Genomic DNA, 22,604 nt, shown 5'->3' with positions numbered 1-22,604 from the left:
GGACTGACGATGCTACGAGTATACGGTCTTGCTGAAAAAATGGCATTGCGTTCAGTTTCATTCTGTGAGTTCGACAGCTACTTGACTAAATATTGTATTTTCGCCTTACGCGACTTGTTTCCCTCTTCCAGGAGTGTGGAGTCGGAAGTGAAAGACCTACAGGAGGTGGTACGATCCATCGCAAACACCATCATGGACGCCACACACACCAACGCCAACGCCACAACCACCAGCGCCACCGACATGGAAACCGTAGATGACTCTGGCATCGTTGACCTGTAGATAAAACACCATGCAGGAACTATTTATTGCAGTGAACCCCTTTTTAGACCACAACAAAGTCAGAGTAAACCAGGTCTTAAAAGGGAAAAGAATTTTACAATAGAGTTGCAGACTCTAATCAAAAAAAACAAGGTCTTAAATTGGGGGTCTTTAAAGGAATATCCGACTGTATTTGAATCTTTCAAAACATTCTCGGGTGGGGAGTGATTTGCGTTAACTTTTATTCATGCTGTGATTGACACATACATGCTAATTTGAAGTAATGTCTAGTCATTGTTTGTTTGTTGTTGAGCAAATTGGAATGAATTTTGAGATGTTATTACTAGATTTGTGTCCTATTTGATGCTACGATTACACCAATACCATTGCTGAGGCTGAGAGCTATTGCCCAAGATCTTTTGTAGGAAAGATTATCACTTACACAGGCACCTTTGCAAACTATGTGGCTGGTGCTGAAGATTACCGGGAGAGTCATATTTGATTTAAGAAATCTGCTTGCAGTACGTCACCAAGCCAGGTTCTGTTTTGACTTACAATTGTAGTTCCATCAACCCTCCCCCCCCCCCCCCCCTCCCCTCCTCTGCCTACTACCACCACCACAACCATCATCATCATCGACATTGTATGAAAGTATGCAAAAAACAATTAGGATCTGAACACTTTGTGCATAACAGTTTTGCGACGTCATCTTTTTTTCCCATTTTTTTATTAGCAAGTCATGTCTCTCTTCATCTTTAGTGAGCTTGTCTTCTGCAGTAGAAAAATCTGGTATGGTCATCTACCGCATTTGAGAAAACGTTTTTTGTTAACACACGTTATTTTGGTTTATTTAAAGCTAAACACTGCAATACATTTGGGCAAAGACGGCTAGACTTTGTGATTTAGTGGACCCCCCTCCCTTCCCTTTACAATCTCAAAAAGTCTGAGATCAGGTATTGAAAAATATGTTACATCTTGCTTGATATGGAGGTAAATTTACAAAGGTTATGAACCAAAAATCTGAGAAAGCAAAGTCTTAAAACCTTGGAGGTCTTAAAACTTCAAGGTCTGAAATCCTGGGGTCTTAAGAGGGGGCTTTCATTGTGGATAATGATTGTGGCCACAAATGTTTAGATGCTACAAGGAAGCCCCTGCACCTGGCCATTGTACAGCATCAAGATTGGATGGGTTTTGCACATAACTTAGGTCCTGAGAAAATCAAATAGGTGTCCATGGTCCAGAGAAAGTCAAATAGCTGTCAGACCTGTTTACCAGTACGATTTGGGCGTATTTTGTACGCCAAATTATTATTGGTACGCAAATGCGCGACACACGCACAAAATACGCATAAGAAAAAGTCTAGAATACGTTTTCTTGTGTTGGTGTGCTGATTACGGGATGGTACAACTGATACCGGTTTCGGTCGAAGGGAGATAACCATGACAGCGAGTCTTCAGCTGTGGAAACCTTGTTCAGTTGTTGGCACGTGCGATCGTCTAGACAATCGTGGCAAAATGAAGCGGTAAAATGTGTCAGTTTCGGATGACTGTACCAAGTCTAAACAGCAGAAGCAGCAGATTTTCTTGGAGAAATATAAGAAAGAGCCAGGAATTGTGGAGTCTACTATGGGAAAAAGTCATGCACACTGCAAGTATTGTAAATCAGATTTCTCCGTTGCCCATGCTGGGAAATATGACATTGAACGACACTGCAGTTCCAAAACTCACCTGGACAAGGTTGCTGCAAAGAAATCCGCTGAAAGCTGCCAAGGAATTATGAAGTTCATTCCCGCAAAGCAAATCCTGCCAGAAGAAAAGGCTGTAGTCCGTGCTGAAGCAAGGTTTTCTGAGATGATTGTAAAAATGAACTTGCCACTGTCAACCGCAGATGTTATTTCACGAACTTCATCTTTTCATTATCAATCTGTTTGGAAGACACTGGTTATAATGCTATAAACTGACAGGTAAATAAAATTGTTTTATCCCTGTTGTATTGGAAGGAGTTAAATTCTGAAGGTGTTCACAAGACATGCTATTCTTACACAAACACGTACATTTTTCCTAGCCCATATGGTTTTTCTTGCAAAGTACACCAACTTTTTGAAAAATACACTCAACTTTTTGGGAAAGTACTCTTGCCTCGGGGTTAGGGTAAACAGGTCTGAGCTGTTCATGGTCCAGAGAAGGTCAAATAGCTGTTCATGGTCCAGAGAAAGTCAAATAGCTGTTCATGGTCCAGAGAAAGTCAAATAGCTGTTCATGGTCCAGAGAAAGTCAAATATCTGTTCATGGTCCAGAGAAAGTCAAATAGCTGTCCATGGTCCAGAGAAAGTCAAATAGCTGTTCATGGTCCAGAGAAAGTCAAATATCTGTTCATGGTCCAGAGAAAGTCAAATAGCCGTTCATGGTCCAGAGAAAGTCAAATAGCCGTTCATTGCCAGTGGTCAGTTTTGTCTTGTGTATGTCCTGCTCAGACCGTAGTTCTGGACGCTATTAGTGTTTGTACAGTGTTACATACCGAACTTCATGTACTTGCGCCTATGGAGTCTTTCAATGACAGTTTCTGCCATATGCACACACACAAATATCTGGTGACTATTAAATATGTCACTAGAATTACTTCTCATTGTTATTACTGGTGTTCTTAATATGTAATGTCATCAAGACTTCTTTGTCAGCCATGAGTTTAATTAAATGATGACTCTTGTAAATATTATTCCTAACACATCTTTGATTGAATTCTCCAGGTAGCATTGGTTATTTGTATGTCAAGTAGCATTTATCTTAAACTTTCATGGTTATGTTCAAAAGGCAAGCTCTTATGTTTCTCTCTTACTTTTAGGGAATAAGTCACTTGTTTTTCATTCCTCTAAAAATGAAAATGCCATGGGAAGAACAAGTTCATATTTTCAATATGTGGTACACGGTTGATGAATTTCTTTCTTCTTCTTTATAAAAAAACTAAAATATCAATAAACTTCTTCTGTGTGACATCAGTCATTTTGTGCCATTTCATTGCTTGTCAATTTGTTATTTCCGAACACACGTAAACAAGTACAAGCAAATTGTTTTAGATGGCAGTGTTTTGTCATGCTGTAAGTATAGACTTGACGAATTATTAGCTTTTTTTCCCACCCCGCGGGTTAGGGGGAGTCCCATATTGGTTGGGACGAGAAAGAATTTACCCGATGCTACCCAGCATGTCGTAAGAGGCGACTAACGGATTCTGTTTCTCCTTTTACCCTTGTTAAGTGTTTCTTGTATAGAATATAGTCAATGTTTGTAAAGATTTTAGTCAAGCAGTATGTAAGAAATGTTAAGTCCTTTGTACTGGAAACTTGCATTCTCCCAGTAAGGTCATATATTGTACTACGTTGCAAGCCCCTGGAGCAATTTTTTGATTAGTGCTTTTGTGAACAAGAAACAATTAACAAGTGGCTCTATCCCATCTCCCCCCTTTCCCCTATCCCATCTCCCCCCTTTCCCCGTCGCGATATAACCTTGAATGGTTGAAAACGACGTTAAACACCAAATAAAGAAAGAAAGAAAGCTTTTATGCATCTCAGATGAAATTTGAACTGAGTTGCTTCATATTTTGTTGAATCTTTTGTGAGAAATGATTCGGTTCAAGGTTGTGTAATCTTTTGACGGATCATCCTTTCCATTGCAAAATGGTTTCATTTTGTGTGTCAGTTTGACAAATCCCTGAATTTGGGGATTGTATGTTCTTTTCTTTTTCTTTTTTTTTCTACCTGACCAGCTGTTTGGTTTTGTTGCTTACAGTAACTTACACTTTTGAGTCACTCTTATTGTGGGTTTTTTTCATCTTAAAAACAATATGTTATTATTTATTTGATTTTTTTCTATGGCAGCAGGCTGATGCTGAAAATGGCAGACCAGCTGAATTTATTTCTCCACAACTTTGAGTAGGATCTGTAAGGATGTAAATATGTGTCATATTGTGGGCTCTGTGTGTGGTGGTGTTGTTGTTTGGCAGTTAATGTCATTTGCTTTGAACTTACTGTATTTTTAGACATTAGGCTGGTTCACTGCACCAAGAAAATTGAGTTTCTTTTTTCTTTAGTTTGGTCCTTATTTCCTAAAAAGGCTAAAAATCGGAGAGAAGCATTTTGAGCAGTGCTTAGAGAGGAAAATCTGTTCTTCATAGAAACAAATACACACGGAATCGATGCACTTAAACTCACAGATGCGCATGCTAATGCATTCAGAAATTCACACACATACACACACACGCGCATGTACGTCTATGTTACCCAAAGCGTACTGAGGCATCTAGCATCTTCTCTAGTGGTCTGGTCACCTCCCTGTCCCTAAATTCAGCCCTCTCTGTCTGCAGTCTCTATCTTCCTGGCTGCCCAATCCTTGTTCAGTGCTGAACCTATGTGCCTGATGAGAAACTGACAATCACTGTCAAGTGGCATTGTAATTTATACCTTCAGTGGATAATTGCGACTTGTAAAACAGGGCATTGCACGATATTCTTGTTGCTTCCCCCAAACAAACCTTACTCGTGGAACTGCTGTCTGCACTGTATGGATCTCGGTTCATCCTCCGATCAGAGGACACCTCCCATGGAAGGACTGGACATTTTCTGTTGTCCCTTGGTCTTATATCTTGACCAAGATATACCGGTCAGGACAGACCACCTGAAATGTAGGGACATTTTTGGCTGGTCTGAAGATCGTCCTTTCATCACAGGTATCACTGTCCAGTCCTTCTCATAATATTAGAAGTTCTGTTTACCCCCCAAAATGTGTTTTTTTAATCTTTAATTTGTTTAATTTTTATAAAACACAAGATAAGAGTATCCTTCAGCTCAAATGCATGTCTAAAATCAACAGCAATCCTGATTCCTGTCCAGAGAGAAATTTTTGGGTTGAAATAATCTTGTGACACCCATGTGAATTTGCAAAATTAATTCAGCCCCAAATTCCCTCCGTACCAAATTAAAAGGATGCGCTTATTTCATGTAAATACCTACACAGATCTGTGGCAGTGAGTGTGATTGTGTACGTGAGAAGGACAATATCTTTTAGATTAAAAATGGAACATTTTCTGGAACCATGCATGCAGGGTTGTTTCAAAAATCAAAATAGGACAGAAACTGTGTGTTTCTTGGGTTTGTAAGACGAGACCGATTAAAGTGGTAGAGACAATGTATTTGTGTATAAAAATCCAAAGTTACAGTTCACAATTATCAACAGTAAAATATAGTTGCTAGTCCCAAAGACATCCATACATATAGCTATGGCTTTGATGTATCCTCGAGCATGCTAACATTACTGTGAAAAAGTGGGCAGGGATGTAGCTCAGTCGGTAGCGCGCTGGATTTGTATCCAGTTGGCCGCTGTCAGCGTCAGTTCGTCCCCACGTTCGGCGAGAGATTTATTTCTCAGAGTCAACTTTGTGTGCAGACTCTCCTCGGTGTCCGAACACCCCCGTGTGTACACGCAAGCACAAGACCAAGTGCGCACGAAAAAGATCCTGCAATCCATGTTAGAGTTCGGTGGGTTATAGAAACACGAAAATACCCAGCATGCTCCCCCGAAAGCGGCGTATGGCTGCCTAAATGGCGGGGTAAAAACGGTCATACACGTAAAGGCCGTGGGGAGTTTCAGCCCATGAACGAACAAACAAACTGAGAAAAAGTATGAGCTTTTTAGAACCTCCTTCATTTTACTGGGATATACCTAGATGTAAATAGTTTCAAACGGAGATATCACCATGTAAACTGAGAAAGAAAACAATTGAATCGGTCCGGCATTGCCAAATTGGTTGAAGGGACATTAAAAACCTGGCAACCAGCCTACCAACTCTGGAGTCTGAAGAATTCCGGAGCTGATTGTGTTGCCTTTCTATTGGTTAGTTGCAGTTAATGTTGCCATTCACTTTATGTGTTAGACCGGCACGGTTGGCCTAGTGGTAAGGCGTCCGCCCCGTGATCGGGAGGTCGTGGGTTCGAACCCCGGCCTGGTCATACCTAAGACTTTAAAATTGGCAATCTAGTGGCTGCTCCGCCTGGCGTCTGGCATTATGGGGTTAGTGCTAGGACTGGTTGGTCCGGTGTCAGAATAATGTGACTGGGTGAGACATGAAGCCTGTGCTGCGACTTCTGTCTTGTGTGTGGCGCACGTTAAATGTCAAAGCAGCACCGCCCTGATATGGCCCTTCGTGGTCGGCTGGGCGTTAAGCAAACAAACAAACAAAGTTTATGTGTTCTTGTATGTATGCTTACCCATATTTGCTGCATAACAGAACCCATAGTATTACTGAGACAAGGCAACGATCGAAGTGCAATGTTTTGTTATTCCAGATTTTGATCACTTTCTGTTACTGTACTCAAGAATCTGTGAATTGTTCTCTACTTTTATTAAAAATATTCATACCAGCTGTTGTCAAAAGAAAACCCAGAGTAAATTGTGATATGATTCTGGAAATTACGGCCTAACTTTTTGTAAAAAAAAAAAAAATTCAACTGTTGTAAATGTTGCAGTGAGACATTAAATGGATGCAGTATGATGTGGCTGTTAGCAAAATACTATAGTACTACTAATATAAAATGACTGTTGAAAGTTATCACTTGACAAAATTGTGAACAGCTGTGGCATTATGTGTTCTCTTAAAGTCAGTTTCATTTTCATGTGTGCGTGCAAGATATTGATGGTCATTTTACACCATGGAGCGAAATTGAATGCAACTAGCTTTTTAACTACATCAAGGCTGAATGCAGCTTGCCAGCATGTGCTGCATGCAATGTCTGGGAGCTTGTATGAACGTCTACATGATGTGATGTGTTGCAATGTGTACAACAGTTTGCACACAGACTTGTTTTGCGTTACTGTATGATGTAACGTTGACCTAAGGGGACACCGTTGCATATCTTCAGTTATCAGCTTTTTCTTTTATTAAACAGTTCAAAACGTAATAGCAGTTAGACATTGTGAAAAGTTTGACTTCAACCCTGGATGAAAGATAAGTATATGTACACATTTAAGCCATTTCACTGTTTATGTATCTAATGTACTACAGGTGGGACTTGGAATCTCTCAGATTTGTAACATTGTTGAGAATTGTTTTTCGTTCAATGCTGCTCATTCTCTCGGATACCCCCCGCGGGTTAGGGGGAAGAATTTACCCGATGCTCCCCAGCATGTCGTAAGAGGCAACTAACGGATTCTGTTTCTCCTTTTACCCTTGTTAAGTGTTTCTTGTATAGAATATAGTCAATGTTTGTAAAGATTTTAGTCAAGCAGTATGTAAGAAATGTTAAGTCCTTTGTACTGGAAACTTGCATTCTCCCAGTAAGGTCATATATTGTACTACGTTGCAAGCCCCTGGAGCAATTTTTTGATTAGTGCTTTTGTGAACAAGAAACAATTAACAAGTGGCTCTATCCCATCCCCCCCTTTCCCCGTCGCGATATTACCTTGAACGGTTGAAAACGACGTTAAACACCAAATAAAGAAAGAAAGAAACCGTTGCATATCTTCAGTTATCAGCTTTTTCTTTTATTAAACAGTTCAAAACGCAATAGCAGTTAGACATTGTGAAAAGTTTGACTTCAACCCTGGATGAAAGACAAGTATATGTACACATTTAAGCCATTTCACTGTTTATGTATCTAATGTACTACAGGTGGGACTTGGAATCTCTCAGATTTGTAACATTGTTGAGAATTGTTTTTCGTTCAATGCTGCTCATTCTCTCAGATGCCAGAAGACTAGTTCCGCATAACTCGCATTTGATTTTTTTTTAAGAGCACTTGCATCCCTTTGTTACTTGATCTTATCGTTTAGCTGTCTAACTTGGTGACGAATCTTATTTTTGTTAAATGGTGTTGTATTGCTTTTAATGGCTGCAATACATGGCTTGATAATATGGGTGACTACACTGAGCAAACAGTTGTGGCTTGGTCTCGTAGGATTCTTCTGTACAATGTATTATTTTGTGTATGTAACTCTTGGCTGCATAATTTGTTGGGTTTCTAGCGAGAGTGCCTGTCAATATTATTGTTCATTACGGGTTTAGAGAAGCAAGATTTCTTCCCGCAGTGGGGCACTGCGGTTATGAAATTAAAAGCCCCTCCTGTTTTTGGAACCGCAGGAGCTTTCTAGTTTGCTGTTAGGTAGATTTTTGGTTCCTCTTTCCTGTCATGCTCTCTTTTTCTTCATGAATTCTTTTCTTTTTTCTGCCTTCTTGCTCATTCACCTGTATTTTTTCCAAAAATCTCTTCTCTTTCCGCTTGTCTCGCGATTCATGTATAGTTTAATCTGTTAGTGTTCTGATGTAAGTCCAGCAGTAGATAGGTTAAGCCTATTTTAACATACTGGAAACTGGTAATCTTCCAGTAGGTATTAATTTAGTTTTACTAAAGCCTGCTGGGACACAAGTAATGGGTTAGTGCATTTGTAAACAGGAATCGCTTGACAAGTGGCCCCCTTCATCCCCCCCTTCCTCGTCCTGATATGGCTCTGCGTAGTCGGCTGGACGTTAAGCAACAAATAAACAAACAAACAAAAGCAAGATTTCTGTAATACTTAACTGGAATGACAGTGTCAGATTGGATATTACCTTTTTGAAAATGTGCTAATCGCTCCTCAGCCCTGAAAGTGGCGAGTATTTTACTCGCCATGGCGAGCAGAAGCATGTAACTGGCGAGTAGAAATGTTCATCTACTCGCCAAATGTTGCTGAAGCAAATTGTTGGTTTGGCTAGTAAAGTTTGCTCTCTGGTTAATATATTTTCAGAATCACTAGCCTTTGGCTATTTTACACTTGTTTGGACTTTCAGGGCTGCTCCTTACAAACTTTTGAAATCAGTTGCCCGCGTACTAGTATAAGTTTATGTTCTTTAACCAAACCTTACTTCACACACATCCATATATGCATGCAATGTACTTGCCCATGAATGGGTATTATAAATAGTGGAAGATGCACAATTCTAGATAGTATAGCCTTAGCTATATATTTTTCTTTTTGTCACTGGGTTTGCTTCTGCTATTCTTTGGGTTCAGTACATCTTACTGTAACTACACAAATTGGTGTTTGTAAACATATACGTTTCACTAACATCCCTTATTTTGTCAAAGGAGACGCCTTTGCACAGGAGGCACTCGCTCTGAATAATACAATAATCATACATGTTTTATGTGCCTCTGAATGTTCTTGTTCTTGTAATTCTATTTTGGTATGTACCCCCCGCGGGTTAGGGGGAAGAATTTATCCGATGCTCCCCAGCATGTCGTAAGAGGCGACTAACGGATTCTGTTTCTCCTTTTACCCTTGTTAAGTGTTTCTTGTATAGAATATAGTCAATGTTTGTAAAGATTTTAGTCAAGCAGTATGTAAGAAATGTTAAGTCCTTTGTACTGGAAACTTGCATTCTCCCAGTAAGGTAATACATTGTACTACGTTGCAAGCCCCTGGAGCAAATTTTTGATTAGTGCTTTTGTGAACAAGAAACAATTGACAAGTGGCTCTATCCCATCTCCCCCCTTTCCCCGTCGCGATATAACCTTCGTGGTTGAAAACGACGTTAAACACCAAATAAAGAAAGAAAGATTTTGGTATGTATTTATAATCGTTGACAGGCAGGTTAGGCGTGTCGAAGGCAATTTTCCATTTGAATATATTCATTTTAATGGACAATAAAGTGTTGTTATTGTTATTATTTTATACTGTTGTAAAAGAAAGAGGAGCACCAGGTCTTGGTCGAGCACAGTACAGCGCAGTCCATAAGAGAGGACGGTTCTATCTGTATTTCAGAATTGGGCTTTTTTTTTGTTGGTTGGCAAGAGAATTTCTGACTTCAATTTTTTTTCCTTGAATCAAAAGAAGGATCTGCAGTTTCCATTTTTGGGGGTGTTGATTGTGTATGTTCACATGTATGAGTGCATGTGCTGATCGAGGTACACATGTACTCCCTTTTTTCATCAAACAAAAAGGGTCAACTTGTGGGTGAAAAATATTGAGACAGTAAAAAGTATAGTCAAAGGAGTACAGAAGTTTGTTTTCTGTTTCTTGTTTTCTTGTTTTTGTGTGCCTTGTCCGAGAACATTGGGGCATAAGTATTTACAAGACATTTGTCTGTTTCTGTATTGTGATCCCCTCCAACAAGTGTATAAGAGCTGACAATGTCAAAACGTGGATAGTGGCATGTGTACAAGTCTTGAAGTGTAAGAATTGTGCGGTTCATTGTTTTATTTATGTTAAAGGCTTTTTTTTCTCTCTTTGTGGACTTCCCAGGACATAAAGGATTAGTGACCCGCCGCAGAATTTACCCGATGCTCCCCAGCATGTCGTAAGAGGCGACTAACGGATTCTGTTTCTCCTTTTACCCTTGTTAAGTGGTTCTTGTATAGAATATAGTCAATGTTTGTAAAGATTTTAGTCAAGCAGTATGTAAGAAATGTTTAGTCCTTTGTACTGGAAACTTGCATTCTCCCAGTAAGGTCATATATTGTACTACGTTGCAAGCCCCTGGAGCAATTTTTTGATTAGTGCTTTTGTGAACAAGAAACAATTAACAAGTGGCTCTATCCCATCCCCCCCCCCCCCCCCCCCCCCTTCCCCTGTCACGATATAACCTTGAACGGTTGAAAACGACGTTAAACACCAAATAAAGAAAGAAAGAAAGGATTAGTGCAAACATTTCTAGTAAGACAGTTGTTTTTTAACATTAGTTTGTTTTGCTGTTCAGGCAAATTGTTTTGGCTAGTATTTTTCGGTGTTGGTAATTTAGAAAAAAAAATATTACAGTACTCTGAAATACGAGTAGTACCGGATACAGCAAAAACACCAAAAGCAACTGATCACTTGAACTGTTGAGGATGTGCATACTTTGTTGAGTCATTGACCATTTCCGTTGTCAATTTTGATTGCATTTGTAGAACAGTTGTAATTTCAAAGCAATGAAATAAACCACACTTTATTTATGCAAACTAAATCATCAGGCCTTTTTACTTCTGTGCTATTTCTTGAATGATCATGAGATGTTTGTTTATTTATGAATGTAAATAGATTTTGATGTCAGATGTCAACTGCCTTTCTTTGGGATTTTATCTGTGATTTTTCTTCTGCAAAATGTTTTTTGTGGGAAGAATAAACTTGGGTTAAAAATACAAAGTGTGTGTGTGTGTGTGTGTGTGTGTGCACATTTATCAATCCAGGCGAACAAAGTCACAACGTGGTCACACATATGCGTGTGCTCGCACGAAGAAAATAATTCAAGCCTTAGCTTTTGTGAGAACTGAGGGATTTTCCAACCTTAATAGTCACAATAGTTCTCAGTTTCATATGTACCTACGTACAGAAATGTTTCACCTTGACCGACTGCATTTATGAATGTGACCGTCTTTTAATTTGTACCGTATGTGCAACACGTAGATAAAATGTATTCTCGACAGCAAAAGTAAGCACACACCATTCAACCACAGCAAAGAGAAAAATCCTGACACGAAACACGTCTTCACATTCTGCTGGCCCAAACATGTTTGGCGCACAGCACTATTTCGAAAGAACACTTACCCCAGAGTCCCTCCCCCCCCCCCCCCCCCCCCCCCCCCAAAAAAAACAAAAAAACACACACAAAAAACCCACCAATTCACTGCAAGAAGTTATAACTGGACGGGACAATCCAAACATGAATGCTTACGCTGCTTTTTGACTCACATGCGAAGCAAAAGTGAGTCTATGTACTTACCCGAGTCGTCCGTCCGTCCGTCCCGGCGTCCGTCCGGAAAACTTTAACGTTGGGTATTTCTTGGACACTATTCAGTCTATCAGTACCAAATTTGGCAAGATGGTGTATGATGACAAGGCCCCAAAAAACATACATAGCATCTTGACCTTGCTTCAAGGTCAAGGTCGCAGGGGCCATAAATGTTGTCTAAAAAACAGCTATTTTTCACATTTTTCCCATTTTCTCTGAAGTTTTTGAGATTTAATACCTCACCTATATATGATATATAGGGCAAAGTAAGCCCCATCTTTTGATACCAGTTTGGTTTACCTTGCTTCAAGGTCAAGGTCACAGGAGCTCTTCAAAGTTGGATTGTATACATATTTTGAAGTGACCTTGACCCTGAACTATGGAAGATAACTGTTTCAAACTTAAAAATTATGTGGGGCACATGTTATGCTTTCATCATGAGACACATTTGGTCACATATGATCAAGGTCAAGGTCACTTTGACCCTTATGAAATGTGACCAAAATAAGGTAGTGAACCACTAAAAGTGACCATATCTCATGGTAGAAAGAGCCAATAAGCACCATTGTACTTCCTATGTCTTGAATTAACAGCTTTGTGTTGCATGACCTTGGATGACCTTGGATGACCTTGACCTTGGGTCAAGGTCACATGTATTTTGGTAGGAAAAATGTGTAAAGCAGTTCTTAGTGTATGATGTCATTGCTAGGTTTAGCTGAAGGTCAAGGTCATGTAAAGGTCAAGGTCAAGCATGTGAGTCGTATGGGCTTTGCCCTTCTTGTTTCCAATTTGCTGAAAAGAAGTTTTTAAATATGCACCATGCATAAACTGTGAAAAATAAACTCGAAACCGTTGCTAGAATACAGGGGCTAGATTGCTCTTCAGACATGCAATACAATTGCTTTGACGTCAGTATCTATTGCAACGTTTGATCACTAACTATTTTCTAATTTACCCCAAGAACCAAGCAGAAATGATGGAGAAAAAAACCCATATGTATCCAGTTTTGGCTTGCAAATATATATATATATATATATAACTTTTTTTCACACAAAAAGCGCGGCACCCTTTAAATGTAAAGAAAGCGCGTGGAAGCTTCGATTTACATTGTTTGAAGTCAGATTTACTTGTATGTTGACATTTAGAACTTTCATTTAAAAGCACCACAAGCGAATGATAACTACTTCTAGTTTAATCCACTTCTGAAAGCACTGAAGTTTTCTTAAGTTTTGTTAGTGATGGTTTCACAACAGAAAAAAGTAACGGCAAGCGATTCACAGAGCGCGGCGCGCTGTGCAGCGCGGCGATTCACAGAGCGCGGCGCGTTGTGCAGCGCAGCGATTCCCAGAGCGCGGCTATTGCTCTCACCAGCGCAGCTTTATTTTTGTACATGCATGATTATCAGCAACATTCTTTCTTTCCCGGACACTCAAAAGCAACTTCAGGGCCGCAAGACTACAAAATTGCACTTTCTGCAGACTGAATATACGCGTTCAAATCAACCAGGAAAAAAACCACTGAAAAAACGATCTGCGCATGCGTGAATTCCAAAATGGCTGCTGAAGTGTTAACTGGTGTGACACCGATTAACAGTTCCGCGGCACTGTACTCGGATAATTGTTTAAAAACGTCATCCCAGTTTAAAAACTCAGCTCCTTTCCATATAGTAGAAACCATGCAATGACATGTAGTGATATGACTGCCAAGTATTCAAGGCCGGTGTCACGAACTGAAAACTCTGCCTGAACAATCCTTCTCATTGCGGTCAACTGCGCATGCTCTAACATGGGGAGATTAATCAGGTCGTGAACAACCTAACCCTAACCCTTACCCTTACCCTAATCCTAACCCTAATCCTAACCCTAACCCGAACCCTAACCCATGGTTCGATCGGTCAAAGGGTCGCATTTTGTAAGTCCAAGATTGGCGCATGCGCACTGATTGACCGCAATGAGAAGGATTGTTTTTCGGCGCAGCGATATATTGGGAATTCAGTTGAAAGAGTGAGAGAGAGAGAGAATGGAGCTCTGTTTTTCGTTTCTCAAAAAGATCAGATAGATGTAGCTGTTGTAAACTTTGCGATTGTGAAGGAAATGTATCGGCAGAATACATCGCGCGTCGTGAATCGCAGCGCTCCTCGTAGCGCCGCGCGTTGTAAATCGCAACGCTGCACAACGCGCCGCGCGCTGTGAATCCACTTCGAAAAGTAACGGTTCCAAATCTACAATCACCCAAACAACAACTCCCCAACCGTTGAGTCTTGGTTTTGTCAGTACTACCAAATGAAAAGACGACAAGGACTTTTCCCTAAAGTGTTATCATTTAATGGTATAGACAAGGCTGTCCAATTTTGTCAAAAGAACTCACTTCGACAGAAAGTACCCTTCGATTCCAAGAAACCTGCTACACGTTGCGCCGATGGTGAAACTATTCTTAAAATATCTCGAGAATCAAGCAAAAGTTAAAATGGATTGCTGATGGTTAAGTTTTATGACCAAAAATAGTGCTTTCACAACAGAGCCGCTTACACAATACAGAGCACTGACAATGTCGCCAGATGATTGTCACTAATAGTACGCAATATATATCTGAACCACCGAGTGAGTGTGTGTGTCCTTTACAGCATTTGGAAGAGACCGATGACTGAAACAGGACGGGACAAAAGTGAAGAGTGAGACAATGAAGAAGGCAAGGGCGACTATAAAAACGAAACAAAAGAAATGACGTTGTAAAAAAAGAAATAAAAAGAAAGGAAAGGGGAAAAAAGACAGAAACAAAAAGACAGTAGCAGTTCTTTATTTTGGACAAAAATAACACAAAAAAACAGTGTTGTCCAACTTCGTGATCAGAAAGACTTCATGCCTCAGTTTTCTGAAAACCGATCCAAGGCAGTACTGGCTCGGACACTGACGAAAAGTTCACACCTCCAAAGCTGCCTTAAAAAACAACGCTTTGCACCACACTTCGAACTCCCAAGGTGAACAGTGCACTCCTGTTTCAACATTTGAGTTATGCCGCGCAGACTAGCGCGCACTATTTGTCCGGGGATTACTCCGCGCGTGAGTTCGCGCAAGGTGTGTCGCGAACGGACACCTTCGGTTCGTGTCTGAGAAGAACTTGCCCGATACTTCAGTGCCTGTATCGACTCGGATCCTGGGACAGATTAGAGCAGCGCCAAAAAACAGGTTGACATTTAGAACCCTTCATGCAGTTATTCGCAATAACGACCCTCCTTCCAGGCGATCCTTCCTTCGTTAATAAGCTAGACATTCCTTGGAATTCGCAGCATGTAGAGGGCAAAAAATGGAGGGTGATATTTTTTCTCCCGGCGTATATAAGCGCAGGGTTGCGAGAAAAAGACTGAAACTGTCGTCTCGGAGGTGTGGAATCAGAAGATAGATAACGTTGTATTCTACCTCAGCAATATGTTGGCCGTATTCTTTTCGGCCTTGATAGGTGAGTCCTTAGTAATTTTTGTAATGTGTTTTGTCATCATTTTCACGATTTTTTGTATTCAGAACAAGCTGGGTAACAAAAAACAATGTTCATAATTATGTAACAAATCAAAGTAGTGAATGGGTTTGAGCTTCAGGTGAAAAATAGATTGTCAAAGTAAAGACCAATCAGACTGTTTGTTTGATATGTAGAACCATCGCAGCTTTAGATTCGTGTTTGCAACGATTGTAAACATTGACTCTCAAAGACCCAATCAATGTTGATAATTACCGCGACGACTCATGGTCAATTTGAAGCTAAACTGTGCAATCGGATGAAAAGTCTTAAAAGAAAAGGCTCATATATACATACTAAAAACTTACTGAACTCGGTCTCGGTCGATAAAGATGAAACAGAAGTCGATAATTATGCTCCCTTCGTACCGACAAGAAAGCTGGTCTGACAACAAGCCACCAAACATCTTATAATGTTTTTGTCTTTCTTTTATACACCGCTTCCGGTCCTCTTACGATTCTGTGTCTTAAAACAATTATATAAACTTTGCAATATTTTCTTGCCCAAAGAAAAGCTGCAAAAAAATTACATGTTCTTCTTTTGTGTTTTTTTTCTTCTGGATTTTTGATGTTGCTTAATTGTTTTACTACTAATAGCATTTGTAACAATGGCCGTTGCACAAACACAGTTTCAGGATATGATTTTTAATGAGCGAATGGGAAAGAATGGCTTGACATCTTCAGTTTACGGGTTTTTTTTAATTTATGATGCAAACACTGTTTGAAACCTGAATCCTTATCATAACTGGTTTCTTCGTTGGGCAAGTTGCATACTATTTTATTTTAGTTATCATTCTTTTTCTCCCTTAATACATAATTTGGCACTCTGTGTGTGTGTGTGCGTGTGTGTGTGTGTGTGTGTGTGTTTCATATATCATATCTTCGTTTGTCTGTTTTCATTCTTTCCATGCAGGTTCTTTTTCTTTCTTCTTCTTTTCCTCTGTTTGTTCGCTAGCTCTCCGACCCCATGTTTTTAGATCAGAATTTTGTTTCTTCTCTTTTGCTTCCTTGTCCCTCATGTTTTCTTCTTTAGTTTCTGGGCTGTTATTTACTTTGGAACGTTACCTTTTTGTGTGGTGTGTTTCAAGGAAGAATAAGTTTGATGAAAGTAAATAACCCCGTGGGTCCAGGGAAAGGTGGGGTGAGGGGGGCGGGGTGAGGGAGGAGCGCATCATTGAATAGCCTCCTCTTGTGAAAGAAAAAAATAAAATAAAATAAAAATATAAAAAAATAAATTAAAAAAATGTGCATGTGCAGAAAAACACTATAATTATTGTGTCCCTTCTCATCTGGGTTAAAGTATAAAACATGATGTTAGTTACAGACACATCTACAGGTGAAAATTCCCCCCGCGGGTTAGGGGGAAGAATTTACCCGATGCTCCCCAGCATGTCGTAAGAGGCGACTAACGGATTCTGTTTCTCTTTTTACCCTTGTTAAGTGTTTCTTGTATAGAATATAGTCAATGTTTGTAAAGATTTTAGTCAAGCAGTATGTAAGAAATGTTAAGTTCTTTGTACTGGAAACTTGCATTCTCCCAGTAAGGTAATACGTTGTACTACGGTTGCAAGCCCCTGGAGCAAATTTTTGATTAGTGCTTTTGTGAACAAGAAACAATTGACAAGTGGCTCTATCCCATCTCCCCCCTTTCCCCGTCGCGATATAACCTTCGTGGTTGAAAACGACGTTGAACACCAAATAAAGAAAAGTACAGGTGAAAATAACATGCACTCGAAAGCAATTTCATTTTTTCGGTTTTTTTATTGTTCTCGAAGAAATCCGCAAAATTGCTAAGATTTGGCTTTGCCTGATTTCAACCGTGGTTGGCACATGTACGTGTTCTTGCAGGCGTGTGTGTAGCGGGGACGTGGAACGGGGGTGCCGTCAACTTTGACTGCTCCGTGGCGGTGGGCGCGGTGTGGTGGGGCTGCGGCAGTTACGGGCTGTGTGAGAGCGGTCAGTACTCCCAGGTGGACTGTGTCAACGGGACCGTCTACAACCGGGCCGAGCAGCGCTGCACTGAGTGAGCAATATATACATTTTCGGAAATAACTCTGTCTGGTTTTGTATGGGTCGCGGAAGAGTGAATATTTTTTTTATATGAAGTCTTATATATCGCGCGCGTATCTCCAGACTCGGACTCAAGGCGCAGGGATCTATTTATGCCGTGTGAGATGGAATCTTTTTTACACAATACATCACGCATTCACATCGACCAGCAGATCGCAGCCATTTCGGCGCATATCCTACTTTTCACGGCCTATTATTCCAAGTCACACGGGTATTTTGGTGAACATTTTTTTTTTATCTATGCCTAACCAATTTTGCCAGGAAAGACCCTTTTGTCAATCGTGGGATCTTTAACGTGCACACCCCAATGTAGTGTACACGAATTTGTTGGACAAATAAATTCCCACGTGCTTCCTGTCCACGTGTTTCAGACAGATTGTCCCATTCAATGTTTGTCCGAGTAAAAGCAAGGATATTCACTCTTTCACAAGTCATACAAACCCGACAGAGTTAATTTTGAAATTCGTCTATTGTCTATCTGCCTTTGCGTGTATGTGGCTCTGTTGTTGTTGTTGTTGTTGTTGTTGTTGTTGTTGTTGTTTCTGTGACTTTATTTTCTGTACTGAGCGTCTATGGTGAAGCTTGCCGCGACAAGAGTGCGCTGAGTAAGTATATCACAAGCTTGTATGTTGCTCTGTTGTTGTTATTTTCTGGGTGCTTTAGTTTCTGAATTGAGCGCCTGTGGTTCCTCCGAAAACGGCGTATGGCTGCCTAAATGGCGGGGTAAAAAACGGTCATACACGTGAAATTCCACTCGTGCAAAAAAACACGAGTGTACGTGGGAGTTTCAGCCCACGAACGCAGAAGAAGAAGAAGAAGAAGAAGAGCGCCTGTGGTGTATGGGCGGGGATATAGCTCAGTTGGTAGCGCGCTGGATTTGTATTCAGTTGGCCGCTGTCAGCGTGAGTTCGATCCCAGGTTCGGCAGAAATTTATTTCACAGAGTCAACTTTGTGTGCAGACTCTCTTCGGTGTCCGAACCTCCCCCCGTGTACACTACATTGGGTGTGCACGTTAAAGATCCCACGATTGACAAAAGGGTCTTTCCTGGCAAAATTGCTTAGGCACAGTTAATAATTGTCTACCTATACCCGTGTGACTTGGAATAATAGGCCGTGAAAGGTAAATATGCGCCGAAATGGCTGCAATCTACTGGCCGTATAAAATTTCATCTCACACGGCATCACTGCAGAGCGCCTAGAACTGTACCCACGGAATATGCGCGATATAAGACTCATTGATTGATTGATTGATTAAAGCTTAAAATAGTGCTTTTAGTGAGTAGAATGCATCATCGTCGCTTGTATATCATATAACAAATAAATTCTGTCACTAAGTTAGGAGTTTAATTATCCCGTCACTAATTTGAACGTTTTCCGTCGTCGCCCCTTATATTAAACTTTCTCCCTTTGCTAAATGACGAAAATGTGCCGTTCTCTTGGTGTTGGTGTCCCAGATTCTCCCGTCATTAAATGTGACGTTATCTGACAGTATTGATGTTCTCTGTCAGTATTGACGTTCTCTGTCAGTGCTCCGTATTCTCCCATCAGTAAAATAGACCTTTTTTTTTCTTCTCCATCGCCCCTATTATTCTTCCTTCACTAAATGTAACGTTTTCTGTCAGTGTCCCATACTCTCCCGTCATTAGATCTGTCGTTCTCTGTCAGTGCCCAATATTTTTGCGTCACTAAATGTGACATTTTCCGTCATTGTCCCATATTTTCCCGTCACGAAATGTGATTTTTTTTCTGTCAGTGTCCCATATTCTCCCGCCACTGACTAAATTTGACCCGTTCTGTGATTGTTCCACATTTTTCCGTCACTAAATTTGGCGTTCCCTGTCTATATGTCACACTTTCCACTGTCACTAAATTTGACGGGTGTTCTAACCTCATATTCACAAGTCGCTAAATTTGTCGCTTTCTGTCTTCGTCCCATATTTTTCCGTCACTAAATTTGAAATTTTCAGTCAATATGTCTCATATTTTCCAGTCACTAAAAATATTTTTGGTATCTTTATTTTTGTTGTTGTTTGTTTCAGGCCTGCGACCGCCCCATATCCTTGCGGAAGCACCCCTCCTGACTGCAGCCTGTACATAGACAGCCCTGGTCACCGCATCCCTGACAACCAGCCCGACACCTTTGACAACAGGCCAGCCTGCAGCTACTACTTTACCTGCTCCTATGGCCGTTTCCTTGGTTACCAGGCCTGTTCCGAAGGTACGATATAGTTTGCGAAATGACATTTTTCCAAGTGTATTTGAGACATGATATTTTTGCCAGTGCGTTTAGAGACATGCCATTTTTCCGAGTGCATTTGAGACATGATATTTTCGTAAGTGCGTTTGAGACATGCCATTTTTCCGAGTGCATTTGAGACATGCCATTTTTCCGAGTGCATTTGAGACATGATATTTTCGTGAGTGCGTTAAAGACATGACATTTTTGCAAGTGCATTTCATTCATGAAATTTTTTCAAGTGCATTTAGAGATATGACATTTTCTCAAGTGCATTCGAGTCATGACATTTTTGCAAGTGCATTTTGAGACATGACATTTTCGCAAGTGCATTTTGAGACATGACATTTTCCCAAGTGCATTTGAGTCATGACATTTTCGCAAGTGCATTAGAGACATGACATTTTCCCAAGTGCATTGGAGTCATGACATTTTTGCAAGTGCATTAGAGACATGACATTTTCCCAAGTGCATTTGAGACATGACATTTTACAAAGTGTACTCGGAATTCCGACCCAGATATTTGTTCAAGGGTCATTTTATGAGATAACCCGCAAATCCGTTGAGAAATAGGGAGAGATGTGTGCCGCAGCAGTTGGCGGTGGTGGTTGGGCTTTGGAGGACTAGGGGTGGGGTGGTATCAGACTTGACTTTGACTCCACCAGTAGCTCACGACCCGACCATGGATGTATTCATGGACTGCTTATTGAGATTGTGGGTAAACCGTTCCACGTCTAGATATAAGCACACCATTTAATTATGCAAATAGATATCCCACCGAATGTGATAGATTTACGCAATCTGTAAGTAGATTGTTTTCTCTGAAAATGGTTTGATTACTTCAACTGCCGTCCTTGACTTTTAGAGCGAGGAATCACATGGCGAAAAATTGCGAAGAAAGAGAACTGCAATATATTTATGTGAAACTTCACGAACAAAATAAGTTAATGAACCAAAACAATGCAATGGTCTGAATTTCTTCGGTACTGATGGAGAGATGGATGGTATGATGGTAAATGAACCAAAACAATGCAATGGGCTGAAATAATGTTGTACTCATAAGCTGTTAAATGGATGGATGAATAGATGGATGATCTGGTTGATTGAATAATTGGCTGCTTGAGTGATTGAGATTTGTCATATAGATCTACATCCTCTCTCCTCTCCTCTTTTCAAGGAACCGTGTACGACGAAGAAAACCAGCGATGCAGCCAGCCTGAGGTTGTCTCCCCTCCTTGCGGCTTCGGCCCGGTGAGGGAAGGGGAAGAAGAACAAGCAAGTCAATACGGTCAAGGTCAAGGACTCGTGGGTCCCACTGGTACCGTAGACAGTTTCGGCCAAGGCAGCCAGTATGGGCAAGACGGGTTGCAGTCGGGAAGTCAAACCAACACCCGGTACGGGAATAACAACCAACCGCAGCAGAATAGCCAGTACGGGACCCAGAACCCGTACACTCAGAATTCCCAGCATGGAAACCAGGGCCAGGGAAAGCAAGTGAGCAATGAAGTGCCCGGTCCATGGTTTCGCCGCAGGTACAGGTTCTAAAATGGGCGCTTGATTCCTTTCTAAGAACCATTGGTTTCGCCTCGGCACAGATTCTAGAATTTCAATGACTTAAGTGGTCCCTTTGATGCTCTCTCTCTCCGACTATTTGTTGTTGTTGCTTGTATTACTGTAGTACGTTGGTATCGATTCAGGGTCCTATTCTTAAATGGGGTTTCACAGCCTCCATAACTAATCGCTAAGGCGTTGGTATAGATCCCTCAACGGCGTCTTACCTCATCTCGGAACCATGGTTCACCTTTTGGTGCAGATTCTGAGCTTAGCTCTTCCGACTTCTCAAGCTAGAGCTCAAGAATGTCTGTCTGGAATCTAAAATTGGTTAAAATCGCCGAACTGAAATAATTTTGCTGTCGTCATGCATCATTTGTATTACTGAAAGATGGTTTTTGTTCATTTTTTGTTTGTTTAAACGTATGTGTCTCTATTTTACAAATAAAGATCTTTTGTGTCATCTCATCTTCACATGTGTTCCTCAATCCGCCAGTATTTCTTAGCTTCTGGCTAATCATGTCAGTATTTTACCATGAAAGTATGTGCCGTTGTAGAGTGAATTTTGAGGTATGTATGTTCAGAACAGTGTTCAGTAGCTTCAAAGGCTGTATGTGAAAGTTGTCTCTTGGAATGGTTGTCGACATCCATGTAGCCCACTTAACTATCCAGAGATTACAGACCCAGTGGTTCATACGATATGCCTTTTTGTTTTCTTTTTACCTAACCATCCAGATCCTTTGTTCACAATTGAGTTCCATCGTTCAGAGGAAAAAGAGGCATATCCTTTTCTACCCCTGATTTGATGGTAATTTACAGATGCCAAGTTGAACTGCACTGAGAGTACTGTTTTAAATGATTTGCTTCGATGTTATTGGTCTTGGTCGTCACGTGTGTTTTCAATGGTATACTGCGGTCCCTGTGTCTGGGCATACTGTGAATTTGTGTCGCAAAGAACGCAGTGAATAAACATGCAAGATAAACCCAAATTTGTGTCTTCAGGTTCATGCGTAGGCGCTTCTACGCGCGCGTGTGTCAGTGTGTGTGTGAGTTTGTGTGTGTGTGTGTGTGTGTGTGTGTGTGTGTGTGTGTGTGTGTGTGTGTGTGTGTGTGTGTGTGTGCGTGTGTGTGTGTGTGCATGTGTGTGCATGTGTGCGCGCGCGTGTTTGTTTTTCTGTTTGTGCTCGTAGAAGACGCGACACAAACAAATCCACCGCAACACGGTGGCCTAGTGGTAAGGCGTCCGC

General features: G+C 40.8%; 2 protein-coding genes and 1 long non-coding RNA gene across 4 annotated transcripts in view; all 3 read left to right on the top strand.

The window, feature by feature from the left end:
• Positions 1–11,404, top strand: part of LOC138975977 (uncharacterized) — a 290,855-nt gene extending 279,451 nt beyond the window's left edge. Inside the window, exon 2 of the long non-coding RNA XR_011458833.1 lies at positions 3,617–11,404. This is a non-coding gene — a long non-coding RNA (uncharacterized lncRNA). The remainder of the gene's footprint in view (positions 1–3,616) is intronic.
• LOC138975970 (golgin subfamily A member 3-like) overlaps positions 1–11,404 on the top strand; it is a 123,047-nt gene extending 111,643 nt beyond the window's left edge. Inside the window, exons 20-21 of one of the 2 annotated variants that reach the window (XR_011458830.1) lie at positions 132–1,507; positions 2,447–11,404. Coding sequence is in view for 1 of the 2 variants with exons in the window: in XM_070348745.1 (XP_070204846.1) it covers positions 132–282 (151 nt within the window). In the remaining variant the exon portion in view is untranslated. Of the gene's footprint in view, positions 1–131 lie in introns of both variants that reach the window. The other variant, XM_070348745.1, reaches the window with a different exon arrangement.
• A 3,921-nt stretch (positions 11,405–15,325) lies between these two features.
• On the top strand, positions 15,326–22,346 carry LOC138975967 (uncharacterized). The gene is made up of 4 exons (XM_070348743.1): positions 15,326–15,446; positions 17,348–17,522; positions 19,610–19,788; positions 20,984–22,346. The coding sequence occupies exons 1-4, from the start codon at positions 15,416–15,418 to the stop codon at positions 21,349–21,351; spliced, it is 753 nt and encodes a 250-aa protein (XP_070204844.1). The 5' UTR covers positions 15,326–15,415; the 3' UTR covers positions 21,352–22,346.
• The last annotated feature ends 258 nt before the right edge of the window (positions 22,347–22,604 follow it).

The sequence above is a fragment of the Littorina saxatilis genome, linkage group LG9 (assembly GCF_037325665.1).
Source record: "Littorina saxatilis isolate snail1 linkage group LG9, US_GU_Lsax_2.0, whole genome shotgun sequence".
In the NCBI taxonomy this organism is placed as follows: Eukaryota; Metazoa; Mollusca; class Gastropoda; order Littorinimorpha; family Littorinidae; genus Littorina; species Littorina saxatilis.
This window is presented reverse-complemented; position numbering and strand designations above follow the sequence as displayed.